The sequence below is a fragment of the Thunnus maccoyii genome, chromosome 7 (assembly GCF_910596095.1).
Source record: "Thunnus maccoyii chromosome 7, fThuMac1.1, whole genome shotgun sequence".
Lineage (NCBI taxonomy): Eukaryota > Metazoa > Chordata > Actinopteri > Scombriformes > Scombridae > Thunnus > Thunnus maccoyii.
Window position 1 is genome coordinate 7,927,290 of NC_056539.1, and position 20,462 is coordinate 7,947,751.

The 20,462-nt window shown below is 38.0% G+C and overlaps 1 protein-coding gene across 3 annotated transcripts in view; it reads right to left on the reverse strand.

The window, feature by feature from the left end:
* The window catches only part of LOC121900188 (cyclin-dependent kinase-like 5), a 39,486-nt gene that overhangs the window by 17,258 nt on the left and 1,766 nt on the right, over nt 1-20,462 (reverse strand). For 2 of the 3 annotated variants that reach the window (XM_042416250.1, XM_042416248.1), the window contains exons 1-3: nt 16,881-17,004; nt 14,371-14,592; nt 12,443-12,477 (exon numbers count right to left, since the gene is read on the reverse strand). In XM_042416250.1, coding sequence (XP_042272184.1) covers nt 12,443-12,477; nt 14,371-14,434 — 99 coding nt within the window. In that variant the 5' untranslated portion in view covers nt 14,435-14,592; nt 16,881-17,004. Of the gene's footprint in view, nt 1-12,442; nt 12,478-14,370; nt 14,593-16,880; nt 17,005-20,462 lie in introns of those variants that run through there. The other variant, XM_042416249.1, reaches the window with a different exon arrangement.

Consider the following 20,462-nt stretch of genomic DNA (forward strand, 5'->3'; position numbering starts at 1 on the left):
TGGTCAGACAATGGTGGAGAGGGTTCAGCACTATTTCACAAGAGCTTCACTGGTGCTGACAACATTGATCCGCTCCCTAAAGTTGTGAAGGATTCTAAAGTTAGTCATTACATCGTGCACTTGCTATCACCACCACCTCCACAGAACACCACCCAAATAGTGACTTCACGACTCAATAGACCCAGAGGGAACCTGTTAGAATTCTTTGCTCCAATTCACAGCACATTACATCAGTCACTGAAGTCAGTTCATGTTATTTGTGCTTCAAGTACAAAATGCGTTGCAGTCAGAACAGGAAATGAATGTTTAGTATAGACCTAATAATACAGCACGTGTGTTCATACAGATCTCTCAGCCATTCAGAGTAACTTATAACAGTCAGATAAGTTTTGCAGTTTATTATGTGTGCATGTTCACGTTGGAGGGATCAGTGCAGCACGCCGGCTGCTCTGAACCTTTTTGTGTAACATTTTATTTTAAGCTCATTAGGAATTCCCATGTGGCGATGGACTGCTAGGCTCTTTTATGTGGGAGAGAAACCAAGCTGGGTAAATGATTATTTACTATGAACATGCTTTCCCTCTCCCACAACGTGAATAGCACGGATTAAGCACTTCTGTCAAACCAGACCACCTATTCTATACCACCTAAAGTCAGGCACCCTGAGGTACAACATCCACTGTGCTGCATATCCAAGACAGCAGGGTACAGAGTGAGGCAACTTTATCATACAGACTGATAGCAAAGGACTGATACAGAGCGCATAAAATTACACATGCTCTATTATGTGTAAAGTTTTAAGGAAAGGATGTAAACTGCCACAAAGTTGACTAGTAATTAGGCCACCTAATGCTGCTTTTCTCTCTCTGGTTTGAAACTTTTATTTACAACCCAATTACTGATGTCACTGTAGGTGTTTTGTCCTTGACAGCTGCTGGAAGACATCTGCTGTGACATCAATGACTGGAATATGGCCACAAGTGCAACATGCATCAAAGTTTCAACACGGGACGGAGTGCAGCGGCAGTTTTTCTGCCCTCTGAGATTAAGTCGTGATTTAATCTTATAGGATTATTTTTCGGTTTTGCCCTTTTTCATAGCTCAAAATTCAAAGTGGAGCAAGACAGAACAGAGGCAGAGAGATGGGGACGACATGTGACTAAGTTCCTGAATCAGATTTGGATACAAGATGTCACTAAAACATCTGTTTCATAACTACACTGCTTACTGGAAATAACAAAAGACATCAAATTAATCACTAAGTTATTTATTGGACATAATATTGATTAAAGCAAGATTATCAACAGTCCTACAAGCATTGTGCTGTCATACTTTTCATCTGGTTTGAAGTGTGTGCTCCTATGGCTTTAATAACTTTGTTTTTGTGTTAATGATGATCTTCTACACAGATAATAATATCACCAGATTCATAATACCAAAATCGTGTGTCATGTCTCTATCAACATTGTCCAAATAAGGAGATCAAATATGAACTGCTTGACTGTTAAATGTGTTAATAACAGTCTGGTGGATCTCTGGGATGATGGGCACTTATAGTGCAAAGCCAACAAAATGTTCAGCTGTTAGTGGGGAAATGAACTCTAACAAAAACGCATAACAAGGGACTGCAAATGTATTTCTGTTGCAACTCAAACTTTTCCTCTACTTACATATACACAACAGTCCCAGTAATGACTGGCTTTTCTTTTCAGGCCCACTGATAGTCTCTCACCAGCAAGGAGATGTTCAACATGATAGCAACAAAAAAGACCCCACAAATCACTGAAGAAAAACTCCTATAGACTTCAAGATCAGAGCATACTTTAAACTCTGAATGGACATTAAACTCAGAGTGGAGGGAGCAGCGTGATGCACTTTCAGTTTTCAGTTTTAAGTGTATGGAGTGAGCATATAGGAATGTTTATCACGGTGTCATGTGCCCTTGATGTTTTTATTTATCTTTCATATTGTCAATGAGGTCAACAGGTCAATAAGGAGCCACAACATAAGGCACAGAGAGAATAGGAATGGGAAGGACTGACCATGTTATCTGTTGCCAACAGAAATCCATCCCTGCATCCATTTACACAAGATAATCTCAATCAGCAAAATCAGACCTATAGGGTTATTCACAGTAACATGACCCTGTGTTGTTTGATAATAGTTCACCTCATGGTATATGCCTTGACAAGTGACACTACAAATGCAAATCAGCCATGAAAATAGAGGGCTTGACAACAACTTGGATCAAATCAAAACAAAAGACAGCCAAGGTGACCGTCTCAGATGCAGCTTTTCCTTGTCAAGTTCCAAAACATTTGAGAATCAAACTTTTTATTAAACTAATTTACAGGATATCCATTGTTAGCATTATAATGACTGTGACTGGAAAAAAAAACTTCAGAAAGAGACCACGTCCAGCATGTGAGAATCCAGTCACAAAGGGTACATCAACAGGTGGACTGGCACAGACAGTCTGTGTTCAGAATTAGACTTGAAATAGCCTCCATCTATCAGGGGACAATGAGGACGCGAACATTCAGACAGGAAACTTGTGTCCCCTCTACATCTTTCTGTCTCTCTCTCTCTCTCTCTCTGGCTCCAGATAGGACCACATAGACAAGTGCTCCACTCAAGGTGACCCATTTAATGCTAGATGTGAAAGTCCTTTTTTCCTCTCCTGTCCCAGTTTCTGTTCACTGGGTGCAAAAATAACTGTTCCCTTCAAAGGGGGCGGATAGACTTTTTTTTTTTTTTCCTCCACTAAATAAATCTAGATGTTACTGACAGCCACTCAGCTTATTTAGGAGGAATAAAATCTAAGCCTACAGCATCACTTCTATTATCTGTGATAACAAGGCGCCATCAGTTATGCAAGCAAAAGCTGAAGCGATACTAAAATAATAGATTTAAAAAAAACATTTATGATCAAGACAGGACAAACAACAGATGACTGCAGAGCTGTGGTGACTCACTGGATGCTACATGGCATCTCCTAAAACAGCGATGAACTTAATGGATCTAATCAATACACTAATTACTAATTCTTGTATTGCTGTGTTATATCTCCATTTAACAACTTAAAATCACTAATAAAAGCGATGCAAACATTTAGGAATCATTTCCAGCAGTTAATGGATTTCCTCTCAGTGCACAAACTGATGTGACGTTAAAGGGTAAATCATCCGTGAGTCACACAGCAGAAAAGTGTTTCACTATTATCTGTAAGTTGAAATTAGTGACATCACAGCAGGTCAGCTTCTAGACCAACAAAGCAAAAATCAACTAGTTTAGTGATCGCTTTTTAAAAGTACAGGTTAAAAAGTTAATAACACACATTGTCGTACAAATAAATTAAAGGAATAGTTCAACAGAAGACTGATACTTGTACTAGCAAAATGTCAAATTGTACAGCATTAAACAAAAGAGAAATAACATGTTTAATAGTGAGCTTTAGAAGTGCTGCTAGGTGGATTTTGTTATCTTTGGACAGATCCAGGCTAGCTGCTTCTCCTTGTTACAGTCTTTATGTTAAGCTAAGCTAACCAGCCACTAGCTTCATATTTACCAGAGAGAGTAAAGTGATATCAATCTTTTTATCCAACTCTCATCAAGAAAGTGAATAAGCCTGTATTTCCAAAAACAGTCCTAAAGTATTACTTTACGCATCAGTGCCCTTGAAAATTTTGACCACATTGATTTTTAACAATAGAAACATCATTAAACATACTTTGCACCAAATATAATCTTTTTAATCTGTGGTGAATGTATCAGGCCATATAATTTCATCATAAATGTAAACGTGAGTTCACAACTTGACATTGTCTCTGTGTTTATTGTAGCTGACGACAGTAACAGGAAGTTAGGAGCAAAAGTGGAACAAACAAAAAAATTAGCAGGTCGCATTGAGTCAATGCACAACAGTGCAGTAACTGTTGCTCTCTGTCATTAAATGTGGATTTACTCTTATAGGATTATTTCTAGGAACTTCTTTGCCTTTATTTGGAAGTTCAAAGTCAGAGAAATGGAAATACTTTGGTGATTAATTTACTCTTTAATATGGGACAGAGAGCAGATAACTGGTACACACAATAAGTCAGGTGCTTGAGGCTGAGAGCGATACACCATAGAGGTAAGTATGGAGTATCATTCTGAAAAATACCACCGACTGGATTGTAACTACTGCTTCACCATTGGCTGAGCATGTTCACTAAGAATGGCTTAACGTTGGCATGTGTCTCTGGCCCTCAGGGGTTCCGTGAACCTAAACCATGCCAGGAAAATACAACCCCATGCCATACTAGAGCTGCCAGGAGCCTTCACCATGAGAAGCGAGCATTGTGCCTGTAGACTCCTTTTGGCATGTGCCACATATGTTCTTGCTCAATTTCTAATAATAGGATGACTCATGTGATCGCTTTCGCTTTCCACTTCTCAGGAGAACACTTGCTGTGTTATTTGCACTTTAACTCGACAATTTGCTTGTTGCCATTTAATAAAAGGACTGATTATGTAGTGCAACATGACCACGCTGTGTTTTCTACAGGACACTCTAAATAAAACTGTCTACTTACTGTATGAGGGAAAGTGATTGTTTACTTAGTTGTCTGTTGCTTCATGCGTGTCAGCTAATGCATAGCCATCCCTGTCAAGAGGTATTTTTATCTATAATCAACTCAAGCTTATGTCTTTCCCTTCGATTTTCATGCCTACATCAAATTAGCCTCTGTTCTCATGGAACTTCAGGTTCAGCAGTCTTCCTCCTCCTGTTTCAATCAGTTTCAGTTTTTACAACAAAATTTCAATAGGTAAAAGGCTTTGTGCAAAGAGCTAAACTTCCTTGCTAAATTCTTAGCTTTAAACACAAGAAATAACACGCTCAAATATCAAAATACAGCCACCTGATATTAGCCTCAGTTAGTGTAAAAACACACATTTTGTGGCTGATGCAGAAAAGAAAATATAAACTGATGCAATGAAGAACAATAATAATCATCATTTTTGCTTTTTCAATATGTAGGATTTGCTGTAGCAAAGGAACAAGAACAAGAAATCCTCATCATTTCAAATATTTATGTCCATGTAAGCCTTTTTCTTGTTGCTATTTATATAATTTATATATAAGTAAATGCGACATGCATGATACATGATGCATTACCTCATGTGATTTTAAGAGCTCTGAGATTTTGAGCTCAGAAATCAAAAAGTGGTACAGCAGTTAAAAAATGTGCTGTGAAAATTGCGTAAAACCGACTGTTATCTGGATATAAACATGCTCATAGATTTGCATTTACACCTGCTGTCTCTCTGCTTTCTCGTCTGCATTCTGTCAACACTGTAATGGGATCTGATTTTAAATGTGCAGTATGCCAAGCACGCAATTAGGTAAGGAGGTAACAAGCCCATATACTGTCAACAAAAGCCATGTTCTCACATTTTTTGTAGATGATGACTCCTCACACACACCTGCTCTGAAATCTCCTTCAAGATCTCTTGAAGCGGTGCAGCAGTCGTCACACGCTACCATGAAACATTGATTTTATTGGTGATTTGAGGCGAGAAATATGTCTAGTTTTTTGTTGTCGTGTCTCTTCTCTGTGGGCAGATACTTTCTCAATGATGCAAACATACTTTATTGACTGCCTTTACACTTGTCTGACTCTGGCTGAGATCCAATCATAATGTAGCCAGAACACCTCCACAGTCAGGGCCATAAAGAGGCTTAATTTTATAAATCTCCTACGATTATTAAAGAAAAAAAAAAAACATATCACAGAAATTTTGTGCTTAAAATCTTCCCAACTGCATCGCTTAAGACCATGATAATCTGAGGAGACAGAGCCCTGACGCTGTCAATGTTTTACCTCCCTGTAGACTAGGCGGCCTGGGAAACCAGTTCACTGGATGATAAGCACATTCAGGTTGCCGCTGTGTGTAGTGTGCATTCCTGAGAGGTGTTCCACACTTAAATAAATACTCACCACAGCTCACCACATGTTTACCCTCACACATTTATATTTCACATACTGCAGCATGCTAAAGAACCCCCGATGGCTATGTACAAGCCTTATCCTGGATTTAGATTAGCTGTGTAACTAGAGAGAAGCCTTTGTATTTGACTTAGCTCAGAGGTAAGTTTCAACTCACTGCGTTTTGATAGGTGGACAAAGTGTTTTAATCAACAGTTCCCAAAGTTGGGTGGGAAGTCTTCTAACACAAGTGTACCAGTGGAACTAGTGTTAAACAGAAAATGTGGCCGATGTTCAAGGACAATGAAAAGAAAAAGGCACCTCAGTTACTGAATTGTTAAAAGGCTTACATACAGTATTTATGTAACAAATATCCAGGGACACGTGAAAAACATGTCGAAAGTTTCTAGTTTGAATGTAAAACTGTTATTTTCAGGGTCAACTGGGAGGGGGGAACTTGCTCTCAAGTGAGCAAACATACTTTCAAACATGTGTCAGTGAACTCTGGGTCATACTGGAGCAAGCAAAAAAGGGTGGTTTCCACTCTCAGTATTGATATTCCCAGTTTCGTCAACACGATGAATAAACAAGCAAAACGCAGCCATCAAATATCACTGAGGTCACAGCGTTGCTTTGAATCACTGAAAACACACAAGCACTATGAGCAAGCAAAGACAGAGTGTTCAATATGATTCTGTGCAAATAGGCGCGGCAACATATTTTATTTCATAAATGACTAAAAAGAGAAGCAGCACTAACTAACTCATCATAAACGTTCAAAGATACCACAATGACAAGAAACGGGAAGTAGAATTTACAAAAGTATAATTAATATGCTACTATAGTCCTCGCAGGTGCAAATGGGGGAACGTTTTATAACTCCATCACTAAATCTCACACTTACAAATTGTGTTTCTTGTAGGGATCTATTTTGGTCCATCAAAAACAGATATTTGCAAGTTTTATACCATACTATCTAAAATCTATTTGTGAAATCTCTTTTAGCTTGACCTTTTTGTTTTAAAAGCAGATGTACAGCTCCACACATATGATTAGGTTCAGTAACAAAAGCTTACAATAAATTTGCATGTTTAATAGGGTTTTATCAAGCTTCAACAAGCATGCAAAAATGACCTGGAGCATCCTTGTGGCTCAGCTGGCTCAGCTTGAAAATGGTATCCCCCTTATTTCCTGTCATCATAATACAATACAACACTGGATTCACAATAGAGAGGAGACCTTAAAAAAAAAGAATAAGTGAACCCAAATATGATCTTTTGGTGATCCACTTACATGGACAAGAACTTAAAGGCAGATTGAGTAGGATTTATTGGTTGCGGTTTGTAAACACAACATTTAAAAGTTGGCCCGTCCTCCCTGGCTCGACAACACCAGAAGCGCTACACTGCAGTGCAGCGCTGTGTCGCTACGTTTTTATAGAGTCCCGCCCTCACACGCACGCTGTTACTGGCTATCTGCTACACACTCACTGCCCAAAGGATGACGCTCAAAAACAAACAACAGATACAGGTCGAGGGCAGAATCTCTGCAGATACTGACACCACCACAGACTTCTAGTGGGTCATAAGTGATGAGAGGAATCATTTTTATATGAGTCTATACATTGTTTTTTTTTAGGAAAATCCTTCTCATACTGCCTTTAATAAAACATGAGCCAGAACTACAAGACAAAAGCTTCTCTGTGCCCCAGTGTGTTCAGGCCTTTCATCATAACAGCATGTTGCAGTTTCAGTCTGAGCAGTCTCTCAAAAATTTGGCAAGAGTAAGTGAGACAAGAGCCTCAAAAAACAGTGGTAAGGTAGTCACAAAATAAATATGTCCCTACAAGGACCCTGGTAATACCAACAGAAACTGGAAGGCTTTCAACTTCCTGTTTAACATCATTTTGTCACTTTTAAGTGATTTTGTATGACTGAATCTGTTAGACAAGATGTCACTAGACATTCGGACAAGAGTGTATACAGCCTTCCTGTTAGATTTATTAAATGATGTTTAAGCGGTTCTGTCAACCATCATTTAATATGAAAACAAGCATATTTTGGACCAACAATCGGCCATAAATAGATGTCAACACACACCTTTTTAACACACAAATGCCTGTCATTATAATAGCCAAGAAGAGATCTCATTCTCATCCAAGGCTTGTATTGGCAAACTCCTCTTACAATGTCACAGCAGCCAACATGTAGCAGCACCATTACACACACACACACACACACACACACACACACACACACACACGCTTCAGCAATAATAGCCCACTCTGACAAATGTAAGTCTAATCTATCATACTGATTCTGTGTTGTGACTTCAGTAAAAATCAATGAAAAAGAGTCACTCATGCTTAAATAATTATAAAGAAAAATTTACATGAATCATCCACATCCACTTATCTGCTTAGACCTAATAGGCTACTGAGAAGATTGTTCCTGAAACCTCCAAAAAAAATGTCACCAAAAACTCCTCAGGCATTATCCCTCTCTGTGTCACTTCCCTATGTCCCATTCAGCCCGGCTGATGCTCAAATCTGTGCGCGGATGTTGTGAAGCATGTGTGGGGTACGCAATGCACATTTTAATCCAGCAGCCTAGATAGATTCAGATTATTGTGTGGAAATTGGTGAATGCACGCTAGTCTATTTTTATCGTTTCTGTATCGGGCCCCAGATCTTTCTTGGATCTAATTATTCCTGTTAAATACATGTATTGTATAAACCAAATTTGAGGGGCGTGCCACTGGTGAAATAAGTACGTTCTGTAAGCGCGAGCAGCTGCGACTAGGCAGCAGTTGTTACATACAAATGCAGCCATTTTCTCTGGCCAGCACACATTCCTGCCCACAGTCACAGCACCATAAAACCTTCGGAAAGCTTATGTGTGATTCTGCTTTGTGAGTGTCGGCACATGTGTGTTTGTGTGCTGTTGACTGTGTGCCTGCGTCTGTGTGTATGCAGACATAATTATGCGGCATAGATCTGTGAGTTAGCCCTTGAAAAAACATGTTGGTTCATTCACACTAACAATACAATATTTTCCAGATGGCACTGGTCCATATTGATCCGCAGCCAGAGAATTCATCCTCTTGTGCTTTCACATGTCAAGCTATAAAGTTACCAACAGATATTCTATCAAAACTGCATATATTATTGAATTTCCAACACACACACGAGGCCCGCAGAACGTGTAGCAAAATGTCAGACTTCTAGGGGATTGTTATTCATTTGTTAGATGCCAGAGAAATAGTAAAAAGTAATGATCTAATTAAAAAGACATTCCAAATTAGCTTTACACACTAATGTCAAATCCACTAATGGAAACACTGCTACTAACTGATCTCTTTAATTGTTTGTTTTTTTAACTACAGCACTTTTGCCTCATTACAGACAGTAAAGCACCAATCAACACATCGATGGAAAGTGAACAGAGAGCCATTAGGATGGTGAAATCTGTACCTGCTATGAGGCTTGGATGATCTGCTACCTCCTTATTCATTAAATCATTTCTACAAATCGTGACTATTCTTTAATAAGCAGCATCCAAATGAAAGATAGAAGTCAAACTCAATTAGCCTTTTTTCACAAAATGATGATCAGTCACATATTTAGAGAACTCAGGTTTTTAAGTGATTTGGTGGCATCGACTGCACTGTTAATTAATGTTCCACTATGTTCAACAGCTTGTTGATAACTTGAACAAAAATAGGACAAACATGCTGAAACATGTTGTGGATATGGCAATGAGAGCATCGTGTCTCATCATTTGATTCATTGTTAAAATAGAAATACTGATCAGTGCAACTTTAATAATTGTAGGACAGGGCAGGCTGTGGCATTTTATAACAAAAGATAATAAACATTATCTCTGTACAAATTTGCAGTGTGCATATAATGTTGCTCAACTGCATATTAATGTGTAATGTATTTTAACTAGAGCCCTAGACAGATATTTGAGGCCAATATTGATATTTGAGAGTTTTTTTTTATTAACTAAAACAATATATCAGCAGATTCAAAAAATAGTATTTTAAGGGCCCATTTGCATGTCATTACATTTGGTTTTTAAAGAATTACATCTAAGATACGTACTGAGTGCAACATTTTACAGTTGAAAAATCAACTTATCAGTGTTCTCTTTTGGACAAACTATCTAATGGTAACAAGGCAATCTCTAAATTACCACAAACAGACTGCATCTTTGGCAATGTTTTTGCAATTTCTTGTTACTTAATAGCCACTACATATGCCAGATGTGACTGAACAGATGTGATTGAGTAATATGTACCAATGATATTGGCCTAGCTGATGTATCGGTCTGGTTTTAATTTAAATGGCTCTGATAAACTTTTCAGGCAGTGAAAACGTTTTTTTAAAAAAGCTGTTATTTCCTCATGGATGTTGAATACTGCGATTATGATTATAATGATGGATTTTCACACAAATTAACACAATAACGAAATTGTTACAGACAAAGCAACAGCCTCCATCTGTTGTGTGGACTGAATTGAGGCCTACTGATGTGAGTTCTGTTGTGTAAAATGGAGACATTGGCACTTGCAGCTGCCTAGGCCTAGGATCAATCAGTCTGAATAATAAAGCCCAGTAATTATAGGCTGTGATTCCGGCTTACAGCAGGGTTTTCCTCTTTTTCCTCACTTCTGAGTGCTTGCGCAACATCAAGTCTGGTGCTGTTGTCTTTTACGATTCTCACACTTCAGCTAATTCGCTGGCATTAGAAACCTGGCTAATGGATACACTGAGTAGGGTCATTGCTGTAATAAACATTGTAATGAAGGCATATGCACAGCAATTTGCAGAACAAGAACACCATGAAGAATTTTGACGAGGAAAGGCTCAGAAAGTGTTTTGTCTGTTTCCCGCAGATCTCTGTAAGTAGGAGGTAGTTAGTCTCTCTTATTCACACTGGATTGCTGTCAATTCCTGGCACAGCCTCTTCCTTAAATGGACTGAGATGACAAGGCTATTACTGCAGTGTGTGTCGTCTGCTTTTCAAAGTCCTGCTGTTTTTTTGTTTTGATTTTCTTTTTGTGGTGCTAAAATATTAATTGCTTCAAGACGAACTATTACAGACACATTTACATGAATGAAAATACATGAGGTGGCAGAATAAATAATAGCCAGAGAGAACTTAAGTTGAAAAATGTGCTGCCATTCAAAGCAGATCCTCTCACTGATTAACCTGAACAAAGACAAAAGGACTATAACCAATTATCCAACCATCCATGGGAGCCACTTGAACCAATCCAATAATCCTTAGGCAGAGGACCACTGCAGTACACTAAAGTGGAGAGACTAGCTGCATGAAGACCACTTGCTTCAGACAAACCTCCTTTAAAAACATATTATGTTGGCGCGCCCTGGTAGCCTATTGGTTAAGATGCATGCCATATAATCACAACATCTGCAGTTCCAATCTGGCTGTTGACTCTTGTTGCAGGCCCCCACCCATCAACCCTCAATTCCTGTCATCTCTCCACTGTTCCTATAATAAAGGCATAAAATGCTCCCAAAATATATATATATATAAAAATACATTATTTTCTAAAGATGCTGCAGGTCTATTAGCTTTGATATCTATATTAGACAAATACAAAGGACCCGCAACCTCCATCCTTAGAGGATAAGTCTTACAATTTTCTATATTTTTCTATGTATGTATGTCATGCAACGAAAGCTTTAAAGGATGGGTTCACAGTTCTTCAAGTCTGTCTTAAAACAACAGTCAGGTGTATTCATATGAACAGTGAAAGAGGTTTTCCTTGCTGTAATCATTCCTCCTGTTCATACTGGTTGTTACAAGATCCCCTACAAATGTGCTTTCAATGTAAGGGGGCCAAAATCTACAGTGTGTCCACACAGTCATTTTCACAGAAATGCATTTAAAAGTTTATCTGAAGCTTATATAGGGCTTCATCAGTCTAAGATAGTCATATCAAGTACATATCTGCCACATTTACAGTCTTTTTAGCATCAAAATCCCTCATTGCGTTTCCTCTGACAGTGTTTCCCTGTTGAGCTGCAGTGGAGGTATAGTAACAAAAAGAGAGACTAAAAAGACTGTAATCTTGAAAGATATCTACTTGATTTGACTCATTTGGACGGTTGAAGCTTCATATTAGTTTCTGATAAACTTTTAAATACATTTTTGCACAGAAGGAGGACTGTGGAATTTGGCCCCCATCACTTACATTGTAAGTGCATTATGAAGAGATCTTCTAATAGCCAGTATGAATAGGAGGAATGATTATAGCAAGAAAAACCAAACCTATTTCAACCTATTTCAGTGTTCATTTGGGCACCTGACTATTGTTTTAAGACAGACTTATAAAATTGTGAACCCGTCTTTAAAGCTTTCGTTGCATGACATAAATAATATAACCAGATAAGGATAAAGAAAGAAGTTGACTTGATTATACCAAAATTTGTAAGATCTTACCTTGTGTCGGCACTTCAAAACAACACCATAGGCACCTAAAAAGGAAAAGGAAGGCAAACAGGTTTAACTCTGAGATACACCACAGCTAATCTTTCCATGAATATTTAAAGTATTTATGTATTCCAAAGGCTACTACTGCTGTTCTACTTCACTTGAAAGCAGACCCTCATGAAATAATAAAAAAATGACAGCATAAATTCAGTTAAAAAAAATGGGATTAACAATGCCATGACTTACTGTCATAAATAAAGCAAGACTGGCTACATTTAGAAAATTTCTCATTCTCGCATGAAGTGAGCCAGCCAACAGTGAATGCCCCTTTGCTAACAAGAGTGGGACCCCCAGAGCCTGTTTTATTTCAGTACATTGCTACAAAGTGAAAAAGGTTTTAAGAGAACACTTTTTGCGCTCAAATGTTCACATGAATTAAGGAAAAACATCCCCCTCTATATAGAGACAGGTGGCTCACAAAGTAGGACACAAGTGTTGGCAAGCTACTGTAGTTCTGATGTTATCGACCCTGGCAGTCATACACACACATCCCCTGAGGGTTCAAGAGGAATTCTTGGACCGAGCGGGCATACGACGAACTGCTCACTGCTCCTTCACAACCACATCAGTGCCACAAGACACCATCTAATCTCTTATACACTTACTGTCTTTCTAACACAGTTTTCTAAAGTACTTCAAATAGAGTAGACAGATAAGTGCACCTTTTGACTCCAATGGTATTAAAAATATATAAGACCATAGATTTTTTTGGAACATATAAACTACTTTACATGATGATTGTATAAAAATGCCAAACATTTAACTTCTTGCATAAAAAATATTTGCTATTTGTCAGCCGACTTTCAAATCTTGAATGTTGGTGTTTGCCAAATGTGATTAAACATATCAAAAAGGAAGTCAAATCCATTACTACTATATAATAACATGACTTGACAAAAAATATTATATGTGATGATGTGCTAAAAGATATAGAACTGCCATAATAATTTCCCCCCAAGCAATTTCCCTCCTCAGATTATGGCGCTGTAGATAATCACATAAGATTCTGTATTTTTTTAATTGCTGGGCTGAACCATGCAGCACTCAGCCCTAAATGATGAACAAAATTGACTGACCTCAAGATCACTGAGGAAAAATCTATGATGCTGCATCCAGTGAAGCGCACTGTGCCATGAGTGCAGAGGCAGTAGAGCTGGACTGAAACACTTGTACAACTTTACAGTTTAATGTGGCACCAAAAAGTGCTGCCTTCCTTTCAGTCCTACTCATCGTTGGACAAGCGATCTTTTTCAAAACCCAGCTCAAAGTTTCCCTGTGTCTTCTAGCGACGTATTATGCACACATTATAACATTTCTAGGATGTAGGCGCAGCGGTGTAAAAACTGGGACAAGTGGGTGGCCTCACCTCCGGGCCTCTGCCACTTTATATCGAACAAATGACTCAAGGAAAATGAAGAGCCATGAGAAGCTTTTCAGGGGAATCTGACTATCAAATCATCCTGTCTCATTGATATTTACAACAATAAAACTGAATCCCTAAAACCACCTCCACTTACTTCTACACTACCAACACAAGAGTAGGAATTCAGGTCACAGTACTTACCTTCAGTTTTTTCCACATTAAGCTGTTCCTAATGAATAAATATATTAAAAATGGTCCTTGACCTTACTGAATGGCACTAACATGAACAGAAGATCAGGCTTTTAACGGCCTTGTCCTGCAGGCAAATTGGATAAAAACAATCAAATGATTACTCACTGAAAAGCCCTACAACAAATTTGTGAGTGCACATGAAAGGCTGTTGTTGAAGACTGGACTGGATTAGTAGTCAGTGACATCTGTTGGCGATTGACAGTGTGCAAAATATGCTTTTACATTCCACATTGTTACGTTTGTAAAAAATTAGCTTGCTCACCTTCACCCACAATCCCAAGGACTTCAAATTTATTCATTACATCACCGATGTCAGGGATCTTCATGAAGTCAAAAGGTACATTGAGTGAGGTGCATGGAGCTCAGACGGAGGGGGCCCGGCTACAGGATGGCGTGAGGCGGCCAGCTGTTGGCTCCTGAGAGGCAAATGCCAGCTGTGAGCCATATCCCTCGCCACATGACTTCTCCAGTGGCTCGCTTTTACCTGCACAAAAATGCAGTAAATTAAAATATATATACGCCTTACTTACCCTCAACAGTGCACTAGCATCATTTAATGCCAGTCCCAGATGTGAAATACTGTAGCTTTGTGTCTGTTACTGCCAGATACCAAGAAACCAAATATTAAATGGATTGCTGTGAGCCGACAATTTATTGTGAAACGTAACCTTTTTTTAAAAAATATCCCCATCAAAGTTCAAGAAATGTACTTTTTTAAGCTGTCAGAGTTGATCAGTTGTATCTCAGTGACACAAATGTGTATGTAAGGTGGAATAAGGATGAATAGGTGGTACTTTGATTTAAAGGGGAACTCCAGCAATTTAGCATTGCACTTTTATAAAGTTGGGAAACTTGAGAGAAACAGATAACAAAAAAAAAAAAGAAATTTATGCAATATTCTGACTTTTAGACACAATTAAAAATCAAGGTAAAAAACGCTGGATCCTACAATTCCCAGAAAGAAATGTAATAATCTTAATCTTTCATTAGACCTTCCCTGCCTGTTAAATGCCCTCATTTTTTAAACTCTTAATACTAAAACACAGCTTTTCTGTTAAATATTATATTACCTTAAATCAACATAACCCTGATGACATCATCTGGGTTATTTTTTCAAAGCTCACAAAGCTTCCTCCAGAGCCACAGAAGATATAATACAACTGTTTCCACAGGCTGAGTAGCACTCTCCGTGACAAGTAAACACTCTTTAACATAAATTAGGTAAATAGTTAGATGTCATCATTTATCTGTTTGTGAAAAATAGACCAAATTTAATCAACCAACATTTTATCTAAATTTCATCTTGCAGTATACCTACCTTTTTCAGAGTGTGAAACAGCACCACGCAATCTCTTAATGTGATCAAAGCATCTCCTCTGGTATCCACGCTCTCTTTACTCTTATTGAATCAGATAAGATTCCAGATACCACTCTCTCCATTTCATTCTCTCCTTGCTGGAAAGCTCAAGGACTCACATAACCTACTCACACTCCCAGTCTCCTACGGTGCTGTGGGCACGGGAGCTGCTCATCAGTATGCAAAACCTCGGCACCAAAATAAACTCTCTGTGTCTCCCAGAGCACTAAACACCACTGTGTGGTCTATTACTCCTTTATCTTACTCAGCTGCAGACCAGTCAACGCAGGTAAACTGATAGCAACTGTAGGTAAACTTGAGGGGGATGATACAAGGTTGGTACACTGATCTCTTCAGGGAAAATGCCTGCATTCATCTATTCTTTAAAAACACAAGTGTGGTAATGTGCTTCCTCCTTCTCCTCATTTCCCAACCCACATGCAGTGGCACGCAGCCTGTTGTTTTTCAGAGCAGATTTTAGCCATCTCCCCTCCAGGCCCAGACCTAGAAGGCTAATATGATCAGGAATGCACTGGGCATTGCTGTGGATCATATATTTTGTCTCTATCAACAGCATGACTCATGCGTGGTAATAGACTGAGGGATTCAAAACACAGTGCTTTTAAACCACTTCACATGATCAATGCACTATTTTAAGGCTAAATTGCTTTTATAATCATTCAAATTAGATATAGATGTTTGAAAAACAAGGGATCCAGTTTACAACATCACTGCCGTTTGAGGGTTTCTTTTGACTACACATTTTTTGAGAGCATAAAATTAGAACAACAACTAGCAAATATCAAAATGCACGTAGAAGGTTGCATTGTGATGAATAATTTCAAAAGAACTGCTGTAGATGTATCTATCTGTCACACTCTTGTCCTGTTGCTACTTGTTAGAAATGTCTCACATCCTGAACAGGTGAAAAAAAAACAATAAGCAGGGCGAAATGTGTGTTTGAAATGATTGTTTTTAACAGGCACTGTAGCTGCTTGTACTGTGTGTTCAAATGAGAGGGACACAGAGAGAAAGAGAGACAGAGAGAGAGAGAGAGTGGGTGTGTGTGTGTGTGTGTGTCAGCGACGACTGCCCACAGAATGAATGTAGCACCCACATTTTCAATACAGGGCACCAATAAATCCAACAAGTCAAACATATGGCAACATTGAAGCCAACTTAGTATCAATTGCCTCACATTAACAGCTTTCTAGCCTGGACTCTGGTTAGTTACGTTGTAATTGTGTTTCCTTGGTGCTCTGCCTGATTCACAAAACACACAAAACCGCAAATTAGCTAAAAACAAACCTCAAGCTTGGTAACGTTGCCTTTCTGTTCAGCTTGTACTCAAGATATTCACATTATACGTATAGCTTACAACTCTTATCTATGTAAAGATAAAATAAACTACTCACTCAGTCAGTATTTGGGGAAAAAATGATGGAAGTGGGCCCATATATCCACCCACCAACGAAGATATTTTCATTGCAGCAGGCAGCTACAGTAACTGGATCGTGCGGTTGACAAGCTGCAAGCAGATCACCAGGCAACAGTTTGAGTGACGTGACGGCGGCCAATGAAAACGACCGGAACGCTTGTTTATTCGAACGCCCCCTCGATTCGAACCAATCACAGAGCAGAACGATGCAGGGGCTGAAAAACTGTGCTGCGGTCTGACGGTGTTTTGTATGAGGTGGGATATTATTGTTCTAATTTCTCAATTACATAATTCACAATATCACACCCTGCGTTCAGTATGATCACACAGTTTATCTAAAGGCCATTCCAAAGCTCATATAGGGCAAGAAACTACATTGTGAGAACGTCACAGAGCAACAAAATTCAAAAACAGTGTCAAGAAATTCAAAACTGGGCTACATAAGTGAGGAGCAAAGGAAACCTGTCTTCATCCCTCACCATTGTCTTAAGGTTTTTAACACTTACGGCAATATGACATTTTCATCCTTTTTTTTTTTGAGAAAAATTAAAAAGTAGGAAGTAAATAAGAACTTTAGAGCTTAAAGCCTGCCCCAACAAGAACAAAGTTCATCCCATATGTAGGTTAGACAATTCCACACATTATAAACCTACAAATGTGCACAGATTAATATTATTCAGCTATTTAAAAAAAAAAAAAAAAAAAAAAAAAGATTTTCCGAGTGAACACCCAGCTCAGATAAATGATTTTGAACTCGTATGAAATGTTTTCTATGTTCAGTAGAGCTTTTTTAGGTAAAATGAATGTCTACTGAATTAAATACCAAAACAGCTCCTAAACCTTGAGATTATATATATATATATGCTGTGTACTGTACCATATGATCATGGATAGAAAATAAAAAGCAGTAGCCTACACTTTACTTTTGCATACATTAAAGTGAGTACAAAGCCAAGGTAAACAGCTGATAAGTTCCTGTTTGTACTGTATCTTATCTATAACTCCCTAACTCCATTCAGTCCAACTCTGAGCTGCTGACATTCAAATCACTCTATATATGATAACACAACACGCCATGTTTGTGTTGTGTGAAACCATGCTGCCACCCACAGGATGAACCTAAAATTGAAAAAAAAAACAAACAACGAAATGAAGAGTACTATAGTGTCTGAATTTATCTTCATGTATTTCAAATATTTTTATGGGATGAATTAAAGTTGATGTGCTTTGAATAAGATGGAATGGAGCAAGAACTTGTTTATGTAATAACATAATCAATAACTCTACCAAGTCCATTGGTTTTCTCACTGGTATTCATAATGCTTTCGGAGGATCTGCCAGTGATGACATTTGTTTATTTACATAGTCCATAATGTGTAGTTGGCCCACAAAATAGTTCCAAAATTTATTTTTGTATTTAATCAATTGGGTCTTAATTGATCTACAGGAATGTGTCATAATTTGTCATCACAATGTGGCTATTAGAACGACCGTTAATGAGACGAACCATCCCAGAGCTGTGATTGCAGCTCCAACATCCCATTACTCAATCAGCATGGGGTAAACTGCAGTAAATACCCTCTGAAGATATCAATTTCTACATGAAGCACTTGAAACCAGGTGATATTCCCATCATAGTCCATTGGCTTTATAAGCCTTCAGAAAGAAGAAGAGTGTTTATCAAAGATCAAAGTAGGTCTTTTTTGTTGTACAGGTCTATTTTAAAAGCCAAACTAAAATTAGTGTTCTTCATTTGCAACTTTCTTAAGAAATGTCTTATAGCTTTTCTAACAAGTTAGTAATTATATGTAGGCCATGGCACTCACATGTGGTAGAGCAGTGTGATGCGGACAAATTACCCTCCTGATAAGTAAAATGTATCAAAAAATAATATTAGAGTAAATACAAATGAGGAATAAAAAATAAAGATATTAAGAAAAGTGAGATTGGTTTGTTTTATTTTACATATTGTGTTTTTGGTGTTTCCCAGTGGTTTATTATTATTATTTTTGATTAATTGTTAATTAGCTACTGTAGGTCTCAATAGTCTCATGCAGGTCTCCTCATGCTTGTGATTGGGTCTCCCTTAATAAGATAATGATTTGACATTGCTGCTGTAAGAGACAAGTAAGATGTCCTCAATAGAAACTTCAGTTTCACTATTGATACAAGAGACAAAACATTTATTTCGAGGATGATTTTGCTGACTTATGATGAGGGTGAGAAAGTCCTATAACTGGAAATATTTATAGGAGTATAATAGCACAGATCTCCTCAACACAAGGGCTAAATGTTACTGGGCTAATAGATTATCTGCAATATCATGTGTTAACATTTGCCAATGGAAAAAATCCAGTCTTTGCTATGTTTTGTATATAAGAAATAGATATCTACATTTGTCAGCAGTTTTCACAGTGGTATTGTATATCCAAAACATTGCTTAAAAGCCTAATGGACACATCATTTTTAAAATCACTGGTATTCCTAAATACACATATTGTATAACATTGTGCGACTCCAGCTGTGAAAGCATGGACACAGTGTGTGTCCAGCATATTCTGGCTGCAGATTTCCTGTAAACTAATGGAGAATAAACACGGGATGATGATTCACAGACACTGAAAATGAACAATCGCAACCTCAGCGGAAGTGGAGGAAGCATTCACATCCTTTAGTGACATGGAAGTACTAATACCGCAATGTAAAATACTCCATTACAAGTAAAAATACTGCATTTAGAATCTTATCAGCAAAATGTATTTAAAGTATCCAAATTAGAAGTACTCAATACCGAAAAATGGTCCCTTTGAGTGTTAAACTATTACATATTTTACCATTGAATGATGCATTAATATGTGCGTAGCGTTTTACCTTTGTAGTTGGCAAAGATGGACCTAATTTACCTTATTTTTGACATGTTAGTTGGTTTAATTGATGAAATACATCTTATTTGATCATATATTTTGTCTGTAACATTTTAATTGGTAAGTTAACTAATATCAGTCAGATAAATGTATGCTAGTGGAGAACAAACTGTATTTCCCTCTGAATTGTATTGAACTAAAAGTAGCAAAAATGGAAAGCAAAGAACCTTAAATTTGTACTTGAATAAAATACTTGAGTTACATTCATCTGAATCACTGCTGAAGATTTTGGCATACCAACTACTTTGGTGCTTTCCCTTAGTCTCAGTGGAACTGAAAGAGCTACCAACGGCAAATTGCAAGTATTTTAAATGGGACACCGATATTAGTACCCTCATTACGTATTTATCATAGCCATGTGCTATTATACAGTGTTTACATAGTTGCTGACTGCTTCAGAAGTGTTCCTGTGTGCTGGACTCTGTTTTATAATTATACCTGGGGACTCACCATTTATGTTGACATGGTTAGACTCTTCTAGACTTTATTGGAAGCGTGGGCGGGGGAATACACAGGGTCTGAAACTGACATGGGACAGTGATTCTGAGTCATGTTCTGCTTTTTGCTTAATATGATGACTCATTACTCCCTATTTTAATCAAGAATGCACTGGAACTTTTTTCACACATACCCTT